We start from the raw sequence: 24,770 nt of genomic DNA on the forward strand, positions 1-24,770 counted from the left end.
CGGTCACCTATAGGGCGGCACTGGTCGCCCTCTAAAAAACGTTTAAAATAAAAAAAGAATGGGCGCCCTGCATTGATGTAACAAATAAATAAATAAAGAAAGAAAAACACCTTTCACGCCTGCAACTGTCTTTCTCACACCTTTTCATCTTCCCGGTGATGATGAAGTGTAAATTGTAGTGAAACTGTGAAACTGACTAAACACATTTAACCCAACAATATCAGGGACCAGTTGTTTATTTATATTATAATAAATACAGTTATTTATAAAAATTAAAACTGGAATTTTTGTCTGAAAACCATTGTGATGTCTGATGTTGTATGCTGCGGTTTCCAAGGCTATAGGGTTAGGGTTATATTTATGTATTTATCTTATATATTTTCACATACCGCTATATATATCAAATGTCATGTCATCATAAGATAAGATAAGATAAGATAAGATATTCCTTTATTAGTCCCGCAGTGGGGAAATTTGCAGTGTACAGCAGCAAAGGGGATAGTGCAAAAAACAAGATGCATCAGCTAACACAGTAAAAAAGAGCTAAACAAAGTGTAACAGAATATGAACCATTTAAATAAAAGGAAGTATAAAAATAGGAGCAGTATATACAGTATTGACAATAAACAGACTATTAATGTCAAGTGGAAAATTATATTGCACAGTGAGAATGAAATGAAATGATCATGTGGTTTTCGCACACTTTCAGAGTGATTAAAGCTAAATAAACAGAGCCAAAAACACATTCAGACAAATTTGGGAGGTTGCTGATGGGAAAAAAAACATCCCTTAAAGCCTCATATTGTTGTGCATGCCTATTTTTTATTATTTATTTTTTTTCAATATTATATTTATTGTTTTTTATGTTCATTTTAAAACAACAGAACAAACATTTACGAACGTCCCCAATAATAACATTCTCGGTACAAAGAAACTTAATAAACCTAATATTAATATAAAATAAGCCAGTATAGAGACAGGAAAAATATATTATATACAAACAATAGATATATAAGTAAAAAGAATATACACAAGTAAAAGAAATAAAATTTAAAACAATAAAATAAAATAAAATATATTTATATATACATACTATATATGTATATATACTGTATACATACAAATACATACACATATACGCACAAGCAGTATATACACATACAAAAACACATATACTGTACATATAATCAATTAAAAAAAAAAATCAGTGTACAATTCAGTTATCATCCTATTCTATCACCTTATTCACAATCATCCTGCTCCAGCAATGATACAAATTACAACCTACCTTGTCAGGCCGTTCATAAAATGTATGAAAGGTTTCCACATCATATTAGAATCCTCAACTTTACCTCTTACTATGAAAGTCAGTTTTTCTAATGCCAGACTACAACACATCTCTTTAATCCATTGACTAGTGTTAGGTCTCAGAATATTCTTCCACTTTAAAGCTATGACACGTTTGGGCTTTGGAAGCAAACAGAAATTAATCAGTTTAAGTTTCCTTACATTTACTGTAAAGTCTTCAGGGTATATATGTAACAAACATATTTTAGCTTCAGCGGGGACAACACTTTCTGTCAATTCAGAAATCAGCTTTAAGAATCTAAGCAGTATTTTGTACATGAACCACAGGATGTTCCTAACAGTGTTACCCATCCTCCTCCTCTCTGTAATTGGTCCAAACGCCCCAGAAGCGCTCCTCATGGCCAACATGAGCCTCACTTCGCTGCAGCTCGACGGCGCAGCTCAGTCTGCTGCCGCGCGCCGCCGCGTCCGCATCATCCACGGTGCTGGAGACAGACATTAGTAATGTCTTATATTTATTATACATCCAGGGTTGATCCAGTAGGCGTTGCCCGACACCACCGTGTGAAGCCGGATTCCCTCCTTCATCATCAGCCTGTGTGAGATGTTCTTCATCTTGCCATGGCCAGAGGTCTGTTTCCATGGGGGCTCTTCAGAAAGCCTCTGTACATCCAGGTAAGCTTCTGGGAAATCCCTCTCTGCTCTCCACTCTGCTGTCCAACTGGGAATCCAGCCGGCTCTGTGCATGCAGGCTGATCATCAGCCTAGATACTGTTGATGTTACCGGTAGATAGAAGCTGCGATGATGAAGACTCATTACCATTATTCTACTGGATATCATTTGACCTTCATATTGCATTATGGCTTAGTGGTAATTTGCATGACTGTATAGGTTTTTCCAGACTGAATCATAAAGTCACTTGATGCTCGACGGCTCAGCCTCCTCATCCCCGTTGCTGTAGCAACCATGCGCGTCCATGATGCATCTATAGCTGCAAAAGGGGGCTGCAAAAACTTTATGATTACCTTATATTGCATGACTCATTTCCTTAAAGAAATGCTTTCATCATTCACTTTGGATTAAACATTCATTGAAAAATGAATATTAAATCAAAGACCTGCTGCCCTGGTTGATCCTCATTCTTGGAAGATGTTGAAGAACATTATGTAATATATGTTTGATGTGAGTGAAATTAGGTGAAGTCCACAGTGGCATATTCCTCATAAGTAAAATTAAACTCTGCTGCTAGGGGAAGCCCCTCAAGGACGTGTGGAGGTCTCAGGGACCCACATTCATGATCCAGGTTATTAGATCATTCATAGAAAGTCAACTTGAACACACTCCCTGGCGAAAAAGTGCCTCCCTATTCTGAATATTTTTGTTAATTGCATTTCTCTTTGAGACATTTCGGCCATTTGCCTCACTAGTCTTTGGTGGAACATATCTCAGCTGTTGCCGTCGTGTGCTTCCTGCCCGTGCCCCCCTTTGCATGTTAGAGATAAAAGCTGTCAAGTGCAGTGGATAGAGGGAGAAACAGCCCAGTCTCAAGGGACAGCCACCAGCATCGCTCCGTTTTCTAGGCCACCTCAGCCTTCCAGTGACAACTTAAGAAGTGTCATTCAGTGATCCTCAGAGAGAAGCTATTTCCACTGAAATGCAAAAACTGACAAGTCCTGTAAGCTGGAAATGTTGGTCTTGTTCTTATACACATTCTGTTTTGGTTTATTTTCTTTAGTACAGATATTAGGCTACATCGAGCACAATTTCCTCCTCGTGCTTCTTTCCCTTCATGGGTGATACAAATATCATTTTGTCTCCTCTGTCTTCGTGTCATACTGCAGAGGTCAAACGGAGTGTGTAAAAGCATGTAATGCCAATTGAAGACTTTAATGTCCATGGAGTCAAGTTGTTGCTGAGTATAGTCAAATCTATTGAGACTGATTTTCATTTTGAGCTTTGCTTGTTCTGAAAATGTACCTTTTTGTACCAAATCTCATTCTTTTTCTTTTTACTTTTCGTACATACTGCCCTTACAAAGTACGTACACTGTTGCATTCAGCATGCATATATAAGTGGGACAAAATACTTTGTCATATCATTGCGCCTTGAACTTTGACCCATAGGATTGTGGGTCAGAATAGCCAGAAAAGCATGCTGGCTTGCATACTGCAGAAATGTGACCGGATGTATTAGGACATCCTGGTATTTTTGGCATACTGCATTTTTGGCATACTGCATTTGACATACTATGTATTGTACTATTTCTGGCATAAATAGTATGGTAGTATGAGTATTGGAACACACGGTAAGATTTCAACAAATTACCAAGCCATGTTAACATTATTCGTTTTTTTCTTTATCATTACATTTCTATTTAAAAGCTCCTTGTTTAAATCTTTTTTTATTGGTGTTCTGTATTCATGTGATAGATTCAATTGTATATGGTAATCTTTTGCATTTTACATTTAAAGTCACCTATATTTAACAGGAATTTTAAAAAATGTTGTACATTTTTTGGAATACCAGTAAAAAAAAAAAGGTCTCCAAAATGAAGCATCTCAACAATTCAGAAGTTATCATGATGTCAAGAATATGTTCTCTTTAGGTGAGTGCATAGCATCTTTAACTTTAATTCCTGGTCATAAATAAGCTGCACAAACTGCCAATTGTTGACATTTTGTTGGCCTTATTACAACCATAGATTGTTTATAAGAAGTGGACGTAGTCACCGTGACATCACCCATTGGTTTGTGGACTGCCGATTTGAAGCCTCGAGTTTGGCATTTTGGCTGTCTCCATCTTGGATTTTTGGAACCGGAAGTGACAAGAGAGAGTGGAGATAAGTACATCCGAACCCTGAATAAGATATTTTTAGTTGACCAAAATGTCAGATTAACTCCAATGAACTGAAAACACAATGTGAAAGGGTTAAAGTTCTAAGACAAAAACACGGACAACTCCCAGACCAGACAACACCAGTAGCGACATGTCACTCACAAGGTAGCCACGCCCTAAAGCACCCCCTGCTTTATGGTCTATTTGACTCTAAATGGGACCGTAATTTACTAAATGAATATCATGCTGTCTTGATGAAGACTTGAAACTAGCGATTGAGACCATAAACTCATGTTTACAATGTTTACTGAGGTAATAAATCAAGAGAGAAGTAGGCTCATTTTCTCATAGACTTATGCTATACAATCCGACTTCTTTTTGCAATCAGAGAAGTCGCCCCCTGCTGGCTTTGAGAAAGAATGCAAGTTTAAGGCACTTCCGCATTGGCTTCACTTTTCAGACACGGAGGTTGCCCCCTGATTACAACCTCTTCATTGAGGGATTGCTTCCGCACGGTTCTCAACATGGAGACGGCTGAGTCGGCGGCTAGCAGCTAACGGTGCGAACAGCGCAAACAGTGCAAATAATGGCAAAAGTGCTGACAGAGTTTACCTGAGGGGAAAGCAGAGGGTGGGCGCAACACTTCCACAACGGTGCCGTGGATCGGGACGGCGTTATCAGTGTTTACCGCCGTATGACCGCAGTGTAGAGTGGTGATTAGCCAGCCTGTGCAAACAAGGACTCACATGCACTAACTTACACGTGCAGCCGGACCGGCTATTTAAAACAAAGCACAGAGAAGCTCTGATTACAACACGCACAGAGGGAGAGAGACTTCATTCTCTGCTCAGGTAGACATTAATCCTCTATATCTTTACATAGACAATAGTGGTTTGCTGCTATATTGATGTTCTGAATTTTGAATATTGCACCTTTAATGCAACAAAAACACTGACATGCGTTCCACATCACAGGCAGCAAAGTACTTGGGTTATGAAAATGAACAATGGTCAATATTCAATGTGAGTGATTTCAGCAATGATTTTGAGGCTTTATAACTAACTTGTTGGTTCAGATATTGGGGCGGGGAGGAGTTGGGGGCGAGGCGAGGGAGAGTGTGGGGGGTGGGGGGGGTGAGGGGGGGTAGGGAGCTGCAACCCTCGCAGGAATAACACGTCTGTATTTATTATGCGTGCACACCATGCTCTCGATGTTACATTTACAGCATCATGACAGACAGAACAACTGCTGCTAAAGTACTGTTCACATGTGTTAATGTCGCAGTATTGAGTCAGCATGGAAATGTGTACTTTGTGTGAGTGTGTGGGTGGAGGCGGAGGTGGAGGGGGTGGGGTTGGTGTTGGTGGTGGTGTGTGTGGCGGGGGGTTGCCTGCTGTCTGGACTGTGATGAGTCAGATCTTTGTATAGTGTCTGTGCAGACAGTATGGCATCCTTTCATTCCTTCAGAGAGTCTGTGACAAGTGGAGAGGAATGATGAACTCTCTGAAGTGATCCTTGGCTTCAACCTTTTATGCACATACCGGGTTTTTTTTCTTACAGTATTTGTCATCATGGATATGCTGTTATTCATTCCTCCAGCCCCGTCCATCTTTTCTTTCTCTGTTGTCATGTCTTTCTCGGCTCTGCACAGCAGCCCATTAACCGGCAACCTCTGAGGGATGGATTTATAATCATACATAATGGATGAATGGTGTGCAGGCTGCAAAAAAAACAAGTGTCAGAACAGTAATGTGCTGCTCTTGATCAGCTTTAATCTCCTCTCTGCCTCAGTAGTTCAACATCAGATAGCACTTTGGAACAGTACAGTATGTACTTGATTCTCTGTATGTGACAGAACTTTCAGGGTTAAAATGGTTTGAACACGCAGACTCCCTAACAGGGCTGTGGGAGTATAGAGGAAGGAGTTCAACCAGATCAAGGCTGACCGTTTCTTTCCGCCCACCTCAGCACATGGCCACAGTTCCCAGCCAGCCTCTAATTAATAGCTGTCACAGCAGCCACAATCAATATCACCTCATTAGCCATGTTTGTGTAACTCTCTCCCTTCACAAAGGGGTCAATACACAATCCCAGAGATAGAAATGCATCGGCCAGAGTTGAAATGGAAGCCACAATCTATCGATTAGATGAAGGCCAACCATACATTTGTTTCCCCCGTCGAGTGTTATTTCCATAATGCTTTTGCTGTTGATGCATTTCAGCTACGGAAAGATCAATAGGAGGTATACCGGCAGCACTAGTGTGGTCACTGCTGTTACATCTGCTGTGGGCATGCACGGTCAGATTTGTAAGTAAACTGGTCGATAAATAAAGCAGCAGAAATCATATTTAAATAGCACGAGTTAAATAGCTTGTCATTGATAATTGGATCATTGACGATTTCTGAGGGGTGCTTGTGAGATGACTTGTGTGTGCATATAAGCATCTGTCAATGGGACTTATTTCATTAACAGCAATAAGATCAGCAGTAAGAAAGTAATTAAAAACGTATTAAGTGTATGTATGAAATCGAAGATGTGAGTGGTAATCACAACTGTACTATATATACAATTATACATTATAATAATAATGTATAAAGGCTACAAATTATAATACTGAGATCATGAGTTAAAATCACCCCAATGCGACTCAAAAAGCCTATGGAATGTTATGATTATTATTTTTAATAATTGGATTCCTTAATTTAACTGTTAACGGGGACATAGTATGGAAAACGGCTTATGTTTTTCGTAGGCCAATTAGAGAAGACTGGGCTTTTTTGGGAGAGGGTCTTAAAGAGACAGGCGCTAAAACGGAGCGTTTCAGACAGAGGGTGAATACAGGTATATTCAGACACACAGTATGAGAAAAATAGTGTATTTCTTGAACATTAAAGCATGTAAACATGTTCTAGTAGAAACCCAAAATACAGGTATGAACCTGAAAATGAGCATGACATGGGACCTTTAAATCACATTTTCTGTACATTCTTTGAATTATACTTAAATGCTGTTTCAAGGTCTTCTCCACACTTCCAGAATATAATTCCAGTTGAGAAATACAAAATCCTTAAAATCTTATATTAACAATTGATCAAATCGCTACGTATAATGTGAAAGGTGTCACTTGTAGTGATGAACCCACAGCGAATTATCACAAAACTGTTGTTTCTCTCTTCTCTACGGAACATTTTAGCTTCTTTGAGTTCGTTGTTTCGGTTTTGTGACCCACAACGTTATTGTTTCGATTCAGTCTCACAGCTCTCATCCACGTTAGTGACTATCTGGTAAACATAGTATAGCATTTAGCAGCTAAAGAGCCAGATACTTAGCTCAGGAGTTGGAGGAGACTAAAACAAAGCTAAAAGGAGAGTGGATATTGGATTTATGTGATCAGGTGACCAGAAACACGACTCCAAATGTTGTTCCATATCTGCTAGATGTGTAAATTAGTAACTGTTTGCTAACACGTTCACCAACTTTATATGGTGATAATGTCAGTATTGTGTTTACAGCTTGTGGTGCTGCCCCGAAGTGGCCAAATAAATCAATTAATGCAGGTTAAGAGATATTTAGTCTTAAAATGATCAGAATTAGCCTTCTAATATAATCCTGTGTAACTACAGACTACAAAACATTACCTTGATGTCCTCACCCGTAGCTACTGCCCTGGTGGCACTGGCAGAGAAATATACTGTCATGCTTTTTCGTCAAAACAAGAAGATAATATAGACTAACATGAGTTTAAAGGCCACTGCATGGAGAGAAATTAGATTACAGTGACATATAGAGGCTGTCTGAAAGCTTGATTTATGTATTATCTGTGGTGTCGAAAGAAGAAAATGGATGGAAGATCCATTTAGAGACAGATAACAAATGTAGTATGGAGTTATATTAGACTGAGTGTATGGGGAAAGAGCAGAGTGACCGTTAAGCTATTTTCCGTTAAACTGTAAAGTTGGGTCAGACAGATCCCGGAGGAAGATGGAGCACAGAGTGTTACAGAAAGGAAAAAGTAGAAGGAGGAGGGAGATAGAGAGACCTATCCCAATAAAGACTATTGGAAGTGAAAGGGGCAGATGGTGGAAGCAGGGGGAGTCCATCTCTGTCAAGCACTGAGTGCAAGAATCATTAAAAGTAGCGCCGCTAAAAACTCATGTTCTCCAATTGGAGCAATGCCATTATTGATCGGAGCAGACTGTATTTATCAGCTGGGGAATTAGAAAGAAAATCAAAAGACAAGCTAATGAGTCTGGAGTCGCTCTAAATGTTCCAGACCACAAACAGCATTTACTGTTAATTACGGAGCACCTATTTAGAGGCACTTGCATTAATGATGTACTCTGTGATACAACTCAGTTTGGAGCTAATTTGTGTTCCACCTATTCCCTAAACTCATAGGCCAAATTACTTTATTGTAAACATAAATTAAGATTACTATATTGACTTTTATATTTTAATCTCTAAAAGTTTTAATGTTTGTTTTGTGAGGTTGACAGACCACATACTGAGCACATACTGTATATCTTCCATTTAATTAATAATAATCCCAAGACGTTGGCCAAAGTTCTCCATTTTGCCATTTCCCAACACAGGTTTGCGCAATGAAATGCAAGTTGTAGTCTCTTTGTTCTACATGAAAATACAAAACAAAGAGTTGAGGAGTCTACAGGCTGAGGAAAGAGGCTGCTCCGTAGTCTGTATCGTTTGCCAGATGGTAGCAGGGTGAACAGTCTGTTACTGGGGTGGGGATTATCTATCATTTGGGCGATGCGCAGGCACCTCACCTCACCGGTATCACTGATGCTCGGCAGATTGATACCAATGATGATTAAATAAGTATTACAACAACAAACATTTTTTTCACCAGTTCTTAAGTCATCGATACAGGAGAGAAAACAATTTAGATCAGATGTAGAAAATATTTTTATCTCATTCTATTTTGTTTCATGTTCTATAAATATAAAAATTCTTAAAATGTCAAGAAAAAAAGAAAGAAAATGGATCACCAGAATTTGTTTTTGCCTCTCAGGGCTTCCATACAAACAGAGCTAAAACAAGAGTGAATATTGGCCTTACATTTGTTGTGTGGCCAGAGGCAAGACTGATGTTTCTGCATGTTTGTAATGTCGCCATAGCAACTTTATAAGGTGATATAAGGCAATATCGGTGTTAGTGCAGTGATTTTATCTTAAAAATATGTGGAACAACAAATTCGATACTTTATTATTTCCCAGTCTTGTATTATGCAAGTCTCCAGACTTAACATTGCTTATAGAATATTCAGGTTAATGCAAAGGTCACTGCTTTGCGAGAACATTTTTTTAATTTCATGGTAAGGGCACGCTGTCCGCTCTCCACATGAAAGACGGGGCTGATGAACAACAAGCATGACTCTCATCCTCTCATTAATCTCCATTATGATGTCATCTGAAAAATCCATTTCATCAGGCTGGCCTCAGATCACGCCGGCCAGTTTAATGTACTAAAACATCCACACTGCACATCATTTTAATGAGTGAGAATTGGATGCAGTTTTCTATTTAGAACACTCACTGAACTTTAATATAAGAGCTTACTGAATTGTGAACGGTTTATGTCATTTATAAGCTTTTAATCTTTGAAATATTTTTCCGACAGGCCAAATTCTCCTACCTACACATGAAGTACCTGTTCTTTTCCTGGCTGGCGGTGTTTGTGGGGAGCTGGATAGTGTATGTAGAGTACTCTTCCTACACAGAGCTGTGTCGTGGGCACGACTGCAAAAATTCAATAGTGAGTATGCATATGCATCGACCCATCCAGACCTTGTCCTACATACTGAATGTCTTATATTGTTGACTCCTGATAAAATTGTTCTTTTTTTTCCAGTTCCCTTTGTGCAGTTTACCAATATTTCCATTGGATTTTTTTCAGTGTGACAAATACAGGAAAGGAGTCATTGACGGCTCAGCCTGCAGCAGCTTATGTGAGAAAGACACGCTTTACCTGAGGAAGTGCTTCACTGCCAAGCCCAAAAGCCAGGTCGGTTTGTTTTCTTTAAATCAAACTCTCCTCTCCAGGTTGCTTGTTGTTAAAGCTGCAGTAGGTAGAATTGGAGTTATTTTTACAAAACGATCACTATATCCTGACAGTACATTGCATCAGACAGGTAATCTGAGAAAAAAATCATGCTCCTCTGTGTCCTCCAGTGCTCCTAATGGCATCTACAAGATTTCATAGACCGGAAGAAAACAACCAATCAGAGCCGAGTTGGAGCCTTGCCGTCTCTGAGCAGCTGTCAATCACTCACAAACTCTGATCAAATGTTTCTGAAAACATTTTAGGCGAGAAATAGGCATTACAATAATAGAATATTAATTCATATTTGATCAGCGCTGCCTAGTTTGACCGTTTGATCGGAGTTGGCGAGTGATTGACAGCTGCCTCCGTTGAATAAACAGCCGATAGATACGTTCTCTCTCTGAAATGACCTGTGATTGGCCAAAGTCTCCCGTCACGGGCTAGATTTTTCTAAATCCTGTAAACAGAGCCATGAGGAGGTACAGAAGTTTAGTTTTCTCTCAGAACACTTGAATTACAATATGCTGAAAGGTTATTATGGATTTTTTGCCCAATGATGCCAAAAATATACTGCCTACCATCGCTTTAATCCGGCTGCAACTCTGTTTATTTTAGGTGTACTCTGGGACCTGGGGAGACCTGGAGGGAGTCATTAAGTGCCAGATGGAGGAGGCTCCTCATTACGATTTGGGAAGTGAGATGGAGCCCAGGAAGGAGGCCGCGGCCTTCAACAAGCCCACCAAGGGGACCTCAGTGGAAAAATTCAGAGAGATGATCCTCAACCATCTTAAGGTCAGGAAGTCCTCATTAAACACTCGATCAAATAAAATCCAACATCCAGTCTGCTTTAAAAGTCTTTGGTTTTCTTTCTTTCTTTCCAGGCTAAAGTGGGCGATCAGGCCAACCTTGCAGATCTGGCGACCCAAGTGTTGTCTATAACAGATGCCAACAAAGACGGTCACATCTCGCTGCCCGAGGCTCGCTCCACGTGGGCTCTGCTGCAGCTCAATGAGTTCCTGTTAGCGTTAGTCCTGCAAGACAGAGAGCACACGCCCAAGTTACTGGGCTTCTGTGGAGACCTGTACGTGATGGAGAAGGTGCCGTATTCTCCCCTGTACGGGATCAGTCTACCCTGGATCATCGAGGTGTGGATTCCCGCCGGTCTGCGCCGCAGCATGGACCAATGGTTCACCCCCTCCTGGCCGCACAAAGCCAAGATCTCCATCGGCCTGCTGGAACTGGTCGAGGACGTTTTCCACGGCACTTTCGGCAGCTTCCTCATGTGCGACGTGAGCGCCACCAGTTTTGGCTACAACGATCGCCATGACCTGAAGGTGATGGACGCGCGGTACATTGTCCCTGAAGCCATCTTCCAAGAAATCATTAGGCAGCAGCGCTGTGACGTGGACGAGGATTGTCTCTACGGGGCTGACTGCCTCACTTCCTGTGACCTCACCAAGCACCGCTGCACACCCGAGGTCGCCAGGCCCAACTTAGCCAAAGCCTGCGAGGCACTCAAGGACTATATTCTGAGAGGCGCCCCGTCCGACGTCAGGGAGGAGCTCGAGAAGCAGCTCTACGCTTGCATCGCACTGAAAGGTTTAACTGAACAGATGGAGATCGAGCACTCGCTAGTTCTGAACAATCTCAAGACTTTGTTATGGAAGAAAATCTCTCATACAAAAGACTCCTAATAAATAGGCAAGCGTTCAGAGAGGCACAAAGACCGATTCCTGTCCCTTAAAGTTTTTAAATCAAATATAGGACTCACTTTTCACTGTAGAAACAGAAGTATACGATTCCCCTTATATTCATCTTGACATGTGTAACTGATACGTTTTGTCAAAGAATGTCACTTTCATATTAAGTCATAAGTAAACTTTAATAAACTGGAGCCAAATGAGCAAGTGCAATTTTTTTTTGAGTCGGACTAAGGGAAATCAATAAGTTTGACTTAAGCAACTGTATAAGCCTGAGTAGTGTGTTTGCTAAACCCTTTTCAATGCATCATTTAGTAGTTTTTACTTTTTGATTCAACTCACTCAAAAGACAACTTTTTAGTCTAGACCATTGGTACCCAACCTGGTGGTCCTGACCTCCACTAGAGGTCGCCAAAGCTTCATGGGGGGATGCAAGACCTTCTTGATTTCAAACAGTATAGACAACTTTTTAAGAAAAATGTAACTTGGCCTATATCTTAGAATTAATTTCTGTGACAAGAATAAATTGAATTTTAATTTTTAATGTTTGGATTATTATTTAAGATATAAACTTGCAAAAGAAACTCCTAAGGGCACAGTGAAGACCTGAACACAAGCTATATTCAGAGACTTCCCTCTCTGTTGAACTGCCTTGTCCTGTGTCAGAAAAGTAAAACAACCAAAGAGCTAATAGAAAAATGGCCGAGTGTCAGGGTGAAGAAAACGCTGAATGTCAAAAAAAGAAGCCTATAAAGTATGAATGATTGTTAAAATTAAAAAAAAACATAATACAGAGAATTGTATTAAAAGTTGCTAAAAATAACAGGAAAACTCATCTCTGATACGACACTCACAGGAAAGTATATGCTCAAAATTCATTCAAATCTCTTAATTTTACACAAACTTTCTGCAGTTATTGTGTTCATTCTTTGGGTTAAAAGCACAGTTTATCAGTTGTTCTGTACTGAAGATAATATGAAATATCCACAAAAGTTTACTCGGCGATAGAAAAGGAGTCCCCTAAGAAAAAAGGTTGGGAACCGCTGGTCTAGAGGGTATGTCTGTTTGCAGAAATGATTCCATTGCATGACTCCATTGCCATTGAGTGGTTGAATTACACAAAACTACCCTATAAAAATCCCCAAATAAAAAGGGGATCAAGAAGCCCCCGACACTGCTAACAAAGGATACAATATATGAAAAAATACACAAGAGGATTTGGCTCTTTTTCGATAGATTTATTAGAACAAATTTCCACGTGGGGAACGTTGCAGACCGACGCCTCAGTCTGCTTCCTCCTGTTCCTGAGCCCGAAGGTAGCTGGCCTTCTTCTGGGCGACGCGGTCTTTCCTCTGGGCCAGAGAAAGCTTGGCACGGTTCCACCTGGGTCACAAAACCAGCACAATTACCATTTGCAGTTTTTTTTTTTTTTTGGGAATAGTTGCAAGTCTTTCTACCTTCCAGTGTCTCAATAGGCCTAACTTGCATTCCAAATTGTACTACACTATGGCCATGTGCATGATTTGCCATATTGCCTCTGGACAGTCAGAAGTCACAGACTGCATGTATATAACCCACAACCTCAGTGGCTACTTTAAAGCCCTGACACACCAAGCAGACAGTCGGACGTTTTTTTGCAGTGTTTCCCGCACCGTCGGCTCTAGTCTGCCCGTGTCGGAGGATTTTTGGCCGCTTCAGCATGTTGAATCAGCGGCGGAGCCCGTCAGTGAGAGAAATCGCTCTGATTGGATGTTCAGCTTAAACGAATCAGTGCACAAGAAGAGAAACGGAAGAGAGGAAAGCAAGCCAACAAGTAAAGTCAAGATGGCAAACACAGAAGGCTCTTCTCATTCATCTTCATCTCATCTGATCATTCCAATTCACAGATATTTTCACGACAACATGGCCATCTGGAATGAAGCTAAGTGATGAGTGAGAGTGGTGTGAAAATGGTCGGCATTTGATTCATGTACGCATCATAACAGCTTGTATATCCACTGTCCTCAGTCTTCCGGTTTCCCTTTTTGAATGACGAATACAGACTACTGCGAGAGTTCTTTCATCTCACGCAGGCGCAGAACGTCCGTGATAGTTGGACGTCGGCTGTAGTCTCCGTGGTTTGTCCAAGTGCAACTTGTCGGCCAAGACGAAGGCGACGTGAAGTTACGCACAGTCAGCCTTCATCGCTGCTAGTTCTTTGATGTCGGCTTGGTGTGTCTGGACCTTTACTCCCAACTTTTAACAAACCTTTTTCTGAGACCTTAGAATAAACCTAATAAAACATTTTAAAACCATCAGCATTTCTCACCTCTTCTTCTTGACTTCTTTGGCAGGCTTCTTTTCATGGACTGGGTTCTCGCGGATGGTAGCATGAGCCTTTTTGTACATTTCCTCGATCTGAAAGAAAGACGACCAGTCAAACTCGCGTCCAGAAGTTTACTTCACGTCTGATTTCTGGGTTCAATTCATTCTTCACCGACACTAGCTGTGCTAAATAAAACACTGTGTTTCTGCAGTTCAAATTCTTAAGATCCAAATATTTTAAGTTTCATATCCACGAAGAATTGTTTGGGCAAATGATCTGCCTTTTATGTAGTAATTAATAAGACATGGATTACGGTGATTGATCAGTGGATTTATGCACCATCTGATCTAGTGTTTACCAAACGTTTTTTCTGAGGAACCACTTTTTAAAAATGACAAAACCGTCGCGACCCAATTCACAATAGGCCTCATCTACAAATTGTGAGAAGAGCAAATTTGCATGTAAATGAACGTTCAACAATTTTTACTGCCATTCCGGCATCACCTCATGTTATCCTTAATAGGTAAACCAGCCATTTTGAAGAGATGTACGTTTTATAAATCACAACTTTGTTTTATGCATGTGTTATTGAAAACGTATACACAATGAGACCAAATAAAAGCATTTAGGCGGCGTTAACAGGCTCTTGTTTTTTTCCTCTCATCAGTTAAACAAACACTGTACGCTAGCCTTTAGATTAGATTCAATGTTTAAATAGGCTACAATTATCAGAATACAAACATTCAGGCTCCCTCAAGTGGCTCAAAGGTGTACTGCAGATATAAACGTTAAATAAAACTCTATGGCAGAAATTCTGCAAATGTATTTGGTGACCCTAATAAAGTCTCCTGCGACCTACCTGGGGGTCGTGACCCAGTCTTTGGGAATGACTGATCTAGTCCACAACTTATTAGTAAACATGTGCCGTGCAATCTGTAAGAGGCAATTCTGATGCTGCTGAGGGGAGGATCACAATTGTCTGAATGTATTCAAATGCAATGAGAGAGAAGATCAACCTCGTTCTGTCAGATTATGATGTTCATCATTCTTAAGTTCATAAATATGAATTACTGGGACAATAGGAGCCACTGCTCAATTAGACGGGAGCTATGCTCGAATTAAAGCAGATTTTAATGTCCAAAATGGCACAAGACACATTATCCATTACACACATTGATTTGACCAAATTCAGATTGATTATTTAGTGCTCATCTGTTTTCCTGAGTGACCTGCTGGGATCACTGCACAATAAGTTAGATCTTTCTCATGAGGAATTACTAATAGCCATGTGTGAAATTTGGATTTTGGATAGAAGCTCTTAAGACCATAAGTTCACACAAGGGCACGTCTCAAAACATCACAAATTTCTATGAGTCCAACCTAGAACTCTACCTCCTGATGCAACAGTGTGGACAGGCAATTTAACAGTGCATAAAGAGGACTTGCCTGATCAGGGGCGACTCCATTCTTGATGAAGCGGGAGAACTGCTTCTTGTAAGCGTCCTCGTCCTCCTCCATCAGGTAGCTCATGTACTCGGACACGTTGATGCCCAGGATGTGCTTGCGGTGAACCTCAGCGTTGAACTCCTTGCTCTCTGGATCGTACCCAGGGAAGCGCTTGGTGCTGGGGGGAAAAATAAAATAAGGTGACTCTCAGTGAAACATTTACATGACAATATTCAAAATATCCAAGCAGAACTTCCACTTTTTGTCAAGGCATTAATGAATAAAGCACTGAAGGGTGTGTACAACTAATCTTTTCTTATGCATTATCAAAATAGCGTAGCAATAAATTCCATATGGACCCCATCTACACCATCATTACAACAGCTCATCACGTCCTATGCATTCAAGCAGGCTGTCTCCTGAATGCAACCAACTGTACAGACGGCATTTAAACTCGATTTCCACACGAGCCAGACTTCCACTACACTGCAACTGAAATGCGTCCTGTGTTCAGGTACAGGTTGCATTTTAATGCTAGGTGGAAGCAGAACCTGCTATATGGATCTTTTTGTAACCAAACAACTAGCAGTTTCACAACTGAGTGAAAACATGTTTTAGTATCGTTTCCTTGACATTTTTGCTCAATAAATTTACTCGTTGAATGTCTTCTCAGTGCTGCCAGTACACAACCAGATCTGTGGGTGCCAAGTGAGTGAGATTAAGTGCAACGACAGATATTTCATTCATCGTAAACTGCACAGATGTGGAAAACATGTAAACTGTGCATTTTCGTTTTAACTTTTTAAAATCTCCTGCGAGAAGACACATCTGACAGTATGACCAGCATTGCCTGAGCAACAGTGGTCAGGAGGGGGCTGAATGGAGTGTGAGCTAATAGACAACTGTGACTTCAAGCGTTTACTGTGATTACTTGAAAGCCCATATTTAGATATTCATGTAAAAAAAAGGATTGTTTAAGCACAAAAGGAGTCTCAGCACATGCCTTGAATTACATTTACATCACCTTGACAGATGATAAGAGGTAATACAACCGTTTCATTCACCACACTACAGTTCTAATAGCAAACCTCAGGGTCCCTGTGCCATTTGCATGATGACAGGTGGCCTGCACACTTCAATTTAAGAGCTCTCGAGTGCCATTTAGAATACAAAAAATATATCTATTTGACTGAAAGGAAAAGCATAAATAAGCCTTTTTTTTCACAAGACACTTTGAAAACACAGGTGTTTCTAATAACACTAACAATGGCTCTGTTCTATTTAAGTGTCCTAAATGACTTCATTCCATGAATAAAAAACTCACCAGAGGACCAAAGCACTAAGAAGCAACACTGAATATTTCCATGATTTAAGACGTAAACACTGAATTTATCATTTACAGACTTGAATTCAGCTCTAGAAGTTTTAGGATTCCAGATGACACCACGTTGCATTCAAGGTGTCACTTTAAAAAGACGTGCATCATTCCCACCAAAGAAGCAAAACTCATCCTGGAACAAAACCGTATTTTTCTCACATTGCCAAGCACAGCATCAAACCCAACATGTGTGTGACAGGAAGTGGGATCTGAGGTTACCTGTGTGGGATGGACAGGCCTCCATCCACAGCCCCCTTCAGGGCACCGAACACCTTGTTGCCTGTGGTGGTTCTAGCGAGCCCGGCATCCAGGTAGCAGGTGAAAGCGCCTGGCTGACCATCGACGCTCTCCACGTTGAACTCGTCGCCTGTTACCTCCACCTGGCCTTCGTACACCTTATCCAGGCCAAACTTGTGCAGCAGCTGAGGACAGGAAATCAATTCAAAATCAACATCTGGTTCAGCAACCAACTGTTATTTTGTTTACTACAGTATGTTTGCCATGTAAAACCACATTCTCTTTTTCTGTGGCCAATTATTTGAGTTCACAATGACCCCAGTTACAGCTGAGAACATCTCTTATCTTGAAAAGGTTAACCATGATTAAACAAAAGGCCATTCACCCACTAAGTTAACTCCACAATTTGTGGCCAATATGAGGAAGAGGAGCAGCATGTAAAACCAAGTTGATACGTACTCTACGGGCCAGCAGCAGACCAGTGCAGTAGGATGCTGCGTAATTCGTCAAGCCCACGGTGATTCCGTATTTTGGCAGCTCGTGAGAGTAGGCCGCACACACAATCATGTCACCCTCAATCTTGGCATAGGCAATCTGAAACACAATCACAAGTAATCATTAATTTACTGCACATTCATCAGATTGATGATAATGTAATGTACCAGCATTCCATGATATGAGCAGAAACATCCAACAATAATTCCACATGTTGTACAATGTTTAAAGCTGGAGTAGGCAGGTTGGAGCCAATATGATTAAAAGAAACTTATATTTATAAAACAGTCACTATATCCTGACAGTAGTGCATCAGACAGGTAATCTGAGAAAAAAATCATGCTCCTCTGTGTCCTCTGGTGCTCCTAATGGCATCTATAAGATTTCACAGAACGGAGGAAAACAACCAACCAGAGCCGAGCTGGAACCTTGCTGTCTCTGAATCATTCACTCGCAAACTCTGATCAAATGGTCAAACTAGGCAGCCCTGTTTAAATATGAATCAATATTCTGTTACTGTAATTCCCATTTCTCACATAAAATGTTTTTAGAAACATCTTGTAGTGTACTGTTTAACTTTAAAATGAGAAAGTTTGTGACCCAGCTGCCATGTTGAGAGCAGTTGAGGAAATAGCAAGCACCACCCACGAGCCGGAGCAAACTCATTTTACAGCTCAACAGTACATTAACATTTTCAGATTTCTAAAAACATTTTACAATGTTTAAACATTTTGATCAGTGCTGCCTAGTTTGAACATTTGAGTGATTGACAGCTGCCTCCTTTGAATGAACCACCAATAGGAACGCTCTCTCTCTAAAATGACCTGTGATTGGTCAAAGTCTGCCGTCACGGGCATACATTTTTTTAAAGCCTGAAATCAGAGCCATGAGGAGGTACAGAAGTCTAGTTTTCTCTCAGAACACTTGAATTACAATATGCTGAAAGGTTATTATGGAATTTTTGCCCAATGTTGCAAAAAATATTCTGCCCACTGTAGGGATGTCACGAGAACCGATACTTCGGTACCAAGTCGATGCCAAAATTCTAAAAAAGTGACTCACTCTTTCTACAGTACCGAAGGTACCGTACGATGCCTGTAACGGTCATTGATCTGACAGTGAGTACAATTTTCCCACCGGTTAATAAACTTATGACAACACCGGTGTTACCGATTACACCGGACATTTTACAAGAAAGATTATGGTCAACATGTGCAGAGCGCTGACTCTGATCTGTACTGTCGGGTGGCGGTGTGTCTGGCCTCTCCGGTAGCTTTTGCTGCGGGGGTCTACCTGGCACCGCTGCTCCGTGCACACCGGCTGTGACGGCTCCATCCACCTCGCGGCGATTACCTCATTAACGTTATGTTTCCCTTATAGCGTTGGGATTAAACGTGAAATATTGCCAAATAGGTGCGTTTGCTTTTCACTTCGACAACAAATCCTCTGCCTCCTTATCCTACTCTGAGCTGACGGACCAGATGCGTTCACGGCCAGTATGTAGTGTCCGTCGTCTGACAATCGATTCATAAAATGCCGCTGATACGCCAAAATGAACAAAATGGGTCAATTATTTTTATTTATTACTTAAAGGTTACATGCCTGTTTTTTGTAATGTTCAAATGTTTTTAATAAAAGAGTATGTGTTGAATTACATGGGATTTATTGTTTTGTTTTGACCGTGGTATCGAATTTGGTATAGAGAATCGTGGAAATTCACTGGTATTGGTAACGACTACTAATCTCTGGTACCGTGACATCCCTAGCCTACTGCCACTTTAAATTCGTCAAAAAAGGATGTTTACAATTTCTTTCATACAATTATCTTAATGTTTATATTGCAGTCCATATAAACACATCCCTGTCTGTTCAAAGATGTCAACAGGTAAAAAAAACTGTCCCTGTGGATATAAACAGTGTAATCTCAGTGTACGCTCACCTGGCAGCAGACGTCCCTGTTAGAGAAACGGACAATCATCCGGTACTTGGGTGTGTTGTACTTGTTCTTATCTTGTACGACCAGGCGCTTACGAGCAAAGAAGTCAGTCTTTCCCTCTGGAAGAGAAACACAATGTTAAAATGATACTGTGCATTATGAGTGGGGTGAAAGAGTAAAGTGATTGTCACAGGGTGTCTTACCTCTCCTCCTCCTGAATTTGACCTGGTACCTCTTGAAGTAGGCCTTGTTCTTCACCACTTTAACAAAACCCTGCAAGAGGACATGCACCGACTTTAGCATCAGGTACTAAACACAGAGTCACTACAGCTATAGCTTCACAGTAGTTTACTATATTGCTCACAGTAGCTGGGCTGTCACTGTCACCTGGGTACCGTTAGAGCCGGCTAGCATGTAGCCGGCTGGGCTAATGGGAATGAACCAGGAGTGTTAGCACGAACGCTAAGCTAAGAGGCTAAATAAAAAGGTAAATGAAGGGGAGGTGAAGTTAAGGTTAGACTGGTCACACACTGAGGGAGCTATCCCAGTAAAGAGGTCTACAGGAGAGAGGCAGCAGTGAGTTAGTGAGAGCAGCCATCAGGCCACGTTTAGACAGAGCAGAGTGAAGCTTTAGCAGGACTCAATCTATCTTCATCTGGACCTCAGCATTATGTTTTTAAACCTCTGACAACACACAGTACATCATGGATGTGTTAGGTATGCACGGAGTCACATATTGGGAGGATTTACAAACCATTTCTGCAGTGTTTTTGTCTCCTTATGAAGGAGCCCGGAGCCACAGACTGGGGCGAGACTCCGCTGCACGGGAAAAAGGAAGGGCCTCCATGCGCATGCGCAGTAAATAGCGTGTCACAGGATGACGCCATGCTGTGACGTTTCACCACGCTGCCCCCTAGCGAGCTGGAGCACTCACCCTATAATAACAGCACTCCTCTAGCTTCCTTTTTCTCTCTCTCAATACTTTATTTGGAAAGTTCAATACAGTAGTTACATAAAGTACCTGATCTAAATTAAATAGATCATTCATACGACACCTTCTCACACAAAAATATATCTTATACTGTATACACTGTATATGTTCTTAATGTGTATGATCTTAATATAAGATAAGATATGATAAGATAAGATGAACCTTTATTAATCCCCGAAGGGAAATTCAGATGTCAAAGCAGCAACATCAGCAAACAGAGTGAAACACAGGAGAGGTAAAGGTATACAACAATTATAAAAACAATAATAGAGATATAAAAGATACAGAGTGAATGGACGAACATAGTGTGTACAGTCCGTCAATAAATAAATGTAGTATGTACAATAAATAAATGTAATATGTACATATGTGCAGTCTATAAAGTGGTATATAGGATATATAGTGTAAAGTAAGTGTAAAGTGCGCCAGTGGTTAGATTCCAAGATGGTTGCAGATATAGTTTGTGTTTAAACTTCTTAAAGTCCTCATAGTTCTCATATGGGGGTCAGCCTTGGTTGTGGAGCCTGATGGCTACCAGCATGAAGGACTGACCCAGGCGCTTTGTGTTGTGCCGAGGGGGGATGAGTCTGTGGCTGAATATGATGCCTGTATATGATGCCTGTATATGTTCTTAATATGCCCTTGTACAAAGTATTTCCTTTAATAATTGCAATATAACTTAATATTTTAATGGAGCTTCGCAGCAAAAAGCATTTCACACGATTGTACCTGTATAACCGGCGTGACAATAAACATCTCGAATCTTGAATCTTGAATCTTGAATCATATTTTGCATTACAAAAAAATCCAATACATATAGTTCACAGTATAAAAATAATATAAAAATAAAATAAATTATACAACAAATAAAATGTAAGGAAAGGAAAAGAAGATGAAAAAAAATAATAATAATAATAATTGGGGTCTGTTCAAAAGTTGGAATTAATTTGAAATGTCTAAATCGTAGACAAATATGTTTTAAAATCAGTATCTTTAAAGTTATAAAAAGGAGGGTAGTCTTTTAAGCCATATCATTTTATGGATATAATATTTTGCTAAGATATTAATCAAATTAATTATGTGAATTTAATCTGCAGAAAAACAGGGATTGTTAAAAGACTCTCCTATCTTCTTTTTAACCAAGAAAAAGTCTGATTGTGATCCAAATCTGGCCAAGGTCTCTCATTTTAGTCATAATACCAATCTCAATACTTTATTTGGAAAGTTCAATACAGTAGTTACATAAAGTACCTGATCATATTTTGCATTACAAAAAAATCCAGTAAATATATTTCACAGTATAAAAATAATATAAAAATAAAATAAATTATACACCAAATAAAAAGTGAGGAAAGGAAAAGAAGATGAATAAAAAGAAAAAGAAAAAAATAATTGGGGTCTGTTCAATGGTTGGAATAAATTTAAAATATATGTCAAATATGTTTTGAAATCAGTATCTTTAAAGTTATAAAAGGAGGGTAGTCTTGTAAGCCATATCATTTTATGGATATACAATTTTGCTAAGATGTTAATCAAATTAATTATGTGAATTTAATCTGCAGAAAATTGTTAAAAGACTCTTCTATCTTCCTTTAACTGAGAAAAAGTCTGATTGTGATTGAAATCTGGCCAATGTCTCTTATTTTAGTCTTAATACCATTTTTGGTTTCGGTGTTTTTTGCACTTACATCAACTTATTTCGTTAAAATGACAAATGTTTAGGACATGTGGCTATTCATTACCTTCATATTGGTTTAAAATATTCAACATTTTATGAACTATTTCATAAATGATGGGGGCAGAATGTGTGGGGAGATTTCATCCACATACTCATTCATAACTTCATTCAAACATTAAACTGGTCATTTTGTAGCCTACACGTATTTAAGCTTTTTCAATAGGCTACCCTTTTTTAATAGACCATAGATTATACTTTCAAGTTTTCACATTTTTTTCATGAACATTGTGTTCATATTACTGGGTTATAGTGAGCTTAGTTTTCCATTTATGGCCCTCAAAGCGAAGGGTTTGCTGCCTCCCTCCATTGCTACCTGACACCAAGTTCCTTTGGCAAAACCAAAAATGGAGAAACTTTTTAACCAACTGCTATTGTGTGCATATTTATTATATAAACATCTTCAGAAAAGCCTCTTGCATTATGAACAATAGGCCCTTTTCATGGGAGACAGTTTGACATGTAGGTATAAAAAATAAAAAAGGTTGACGGCTGAATTGTTTGAAGGTTAAATGTCCCATTTCTCTTCTCAGAGGAACTGTTCCAAATCATTTCTCACAGAGGTACATGCTGACCTGTCTTTTTTACATTTTTACTTGTCAGATCAGGAAAAGAACAGACGGCACTAAAAATACCTTCAAAATGGAACTTGTGACATTTAATTTTCAACATAGAAGGTCAAGTACACAATGTGCTTGGCATTCAAGTGGTTTAAGTAATGAGAAAACTATGAGTGATGGTTTATAATTTATTTTTTTCTCCACTTCAGTGTTACAATACGGAACAATAGGAAAGGTTGACTATTATATGGATACAGACGTAGGCAAAGTTGTTGGTAACGTTCCGTTAAAGAGAGAAAAACCCACAATGGTCACTGAAATAACTTGAAACTGACAAAAGTAATAATAAATAAAAATTTACTGAAAATGAACTAATGAAAATCAGATATTGTTTTTGAATTGTGGTTCAACAGAATCATTTTAAAAAACAAACTAATGAAACTGGCCAGGACAAAAATGATGGTACTCCTAGAAAAGATGTAAAATAATGTGACCATAGGGACATGTTAAACTAAGGTGTGTCCTGTAATTAGCATCACAGGTGTCTTCAAACTTGTAATCAGTCAGTCTGCCTATTTAAAGGGTGAAAAGTAGTCACTGTGCTGTTTGGCATTATGGTGTGTACCACACTGAACATGGACCACAGAAAGCTAAGGAGAGAGTTGTCTCAGGAGATCAGAAAGAACATTATAGACCTTCATGTTAAAGGTAAAGGCTATAAGACCATCTCCAAGCAGCTTGATGTTCCTGTGACTACAGCTCCACATATTATTCAGAAGTTTAAGGTCCATGGGACTGTAGCCAACCTCCCTGGACGTGGCCGCAAGGGGAAAATTGATGACATATTGAAGAGACGGATAATACGAATGGTAACCAAAGAGCCCAGAACAACTTCCAAAGAGATTAGAGGTGAACTCCAAGGTCAAGGTACATCAGTGTCAGATCGCACCATCCGTCACTGTTTGAGCCAAAGTGGACTTAATGCAAGACGACCCAGGAGGACACCAAATCATAAAAAAGCGAGACTGGAATTTTCCAAAATGCATATTGACAAGCCACAAAGCTTCTGGGAGAATGTCCTTTGGACAGATGAGACAAAACTGGAGCTTTTTGGCAAGTCACATCAGCTCTATGTTCACAGACGCAAAAATGAAGCATCCAAAGAAAAGAACACTGTACCTAATGTGAAACATGGAGGAGGCTCGGTTATGTTATGGGGCTGCTTTGTTGCATCTGGCACAGGGTGTCTTGAATCTGTGCAGGGTGCAATGAAATCTCAAGACTATCAAGGCATTCTGGAGCGAAATGTGCTGCTCAGTGTCAGAAAGCTTGGTCTCAGTTGCAGGTCATGGGTCCTCAAACAGGATAATGACCCAAAACACAGCTAAAAACACCCAAGAATGGCTAAGAACAAAACATTGGACTATTCTGAAGTGGCCTTCTATGAGCCCTGATCTAAATCCTATTGAACATCTGTGGAAGGAGCTGAAACATGCAGTCTGGAGAAGGCACCCTTCAAACCTGAGACAGCTGGAGCAGTTTGCTCACGAGGAGTGGGCCAACATACCTGTCGACAGGTGCAGAAGTCTCATTGAGAGTTACAGAAATCACTTGATTGCAGTGATTGCCTCAAAAGGTTGTGCAACAAAATATTAAGTTAATGTTACCATCATTTTTGTCTAGGCCAGTTTCATTAGTTTGTTTTTTTAAATGATTCTGCTGAACCATAATTCAAAAACAATATCTGATTTTCATTAGTTAATTTTCAGTGAATTTTTATT

General features: G+C 39.9%; 2 protein-coding genes across 3 annotated transcripts; one reads left to right on the forward strand and one right to left on the reverse strand.

Annotated features, from left to right (window-relative positions):
• The first annotated feature begins 1,699 nt into the window (after positions 1 to 1,699).
• Positions 1,700 to 12,113, forward strand: LOC119488557 (divergent protein kinase domain 1A-like). Of its 2 annotated transcripts, none has more exons than XM_037770317.1 (5): positions 1,700 to 1,983; positions 9,784 to 9,918; positions 10,060 to 10,167; positions 10,822 to 10,998; positions 11,088 to 12,113. In XM_037770317.1, the coding sequence occupies exons 1-5, from the start codon at positions 1,930 to 1,932 to the stop codon at positions 11,898 to 11,900; spliced, it is 1,287 nt and encodes a 428-aa protein (XP_037626245.1). In that variant the 5' UTR covers positions 1,700 to 1,929; the 3' UTR covers positions 11,901 to 12,113. The 2 variants fall into 2 exon arrangements, with proteins under 2 accessions (XP_037626245.1, XP_037626246.1); XM_037770318.1 differs by lacking the exon at positions 1,700 to 1,983 and adding an exon at positions 5,321 to 6,452.
• Positions 12,114 to 13,129: 1,016 nt separating this feature from the next.
• On the reverse strand, positions 13,130 to 20,602 carry LOC119488558 (60S ribosomal protein L5). Its single transcript, XM_037770319.1, has 8 exons — positions 20,458 to 20,602; positions 19,907 to 19,976; positions 19,707 to 19,822; positions 17,732 to 17,866; positions 17,255 to 17,457; positions 15,658 to 15,835; positions 14,215 to 14,303; positions 13,130 to 13,289 (listed from the first exon to the last, which is right to left on the reverse strand). Exons 1-8 carry the CDS (start codon positions 20,458 to 20,460, stop codon positions 13,190 to 13,192), a joined length of 894 nt encoding a protein of 297 aa, XP_037626247.1. The 5' UTR covers positions 20,461 to 20,602; the 3' UTR covers positions 13,130 to 13,189.
• Positions 20,603 to 24,770: the final 4,168 nt, after the last annotated feature.

Source organism: Sebastes umbrosus, chromosome 5 (assembly GCF_015220745.1).
Source record: "Sebastes umbrosus isolate fSebUmb1 chromosome 5, fSebUmb1.pri, whole genome shotgun sequence".
In the NCBI taxonomy this organism is placed as follows: Eukaryota; Metazoa; Chordata; class Actinopteri; order Perciformes; family Sebastidae; genus Sebastes; species Sebastes umbrosus.

Bases quoted from the DNA above. Each gene is read 5' to 3' on its own strand.
- LOC119488558 (XM_037770319.1), bottom strand. The intron at 17,458-17,731 runs GTACGTATCAAC...TCCTGTCCTCAG, and splicing joins GTCTGCTGCTGGCCCGTAGA to CTGCTGCACAAGTTTGGCCT. The intron at 15,836-17,254 runs GTAACCTCAGAT...TTTTCCCCCCAG, and splicing joins GGCCTGTCCATCCCACACAG to CACCAAGCGCTTCCCTGGGT.
- LOC119488557 (XM_037770317.1), top strand. From the start codon at position 1,930: ATGGCCAGAGGTCTGTTTCCATGGGGGCTCTTCAGAAAGCCTCTGTAC. The intron at 9,919-10,059 runs GTGAGTATGCAT...GATTTTTTTCAG, and splicing joins ACGACTGCAAAAATTCAATA to TGTGACAAATACAGGAAAGG. The intron at 10,999-11,087 runs GTCAGGAAGTCC...CTTTCTTTCCAG, and splicing joins TGATCCTCAACCATCTTAAG to GCTAAAGTGGGCGATCAGGC.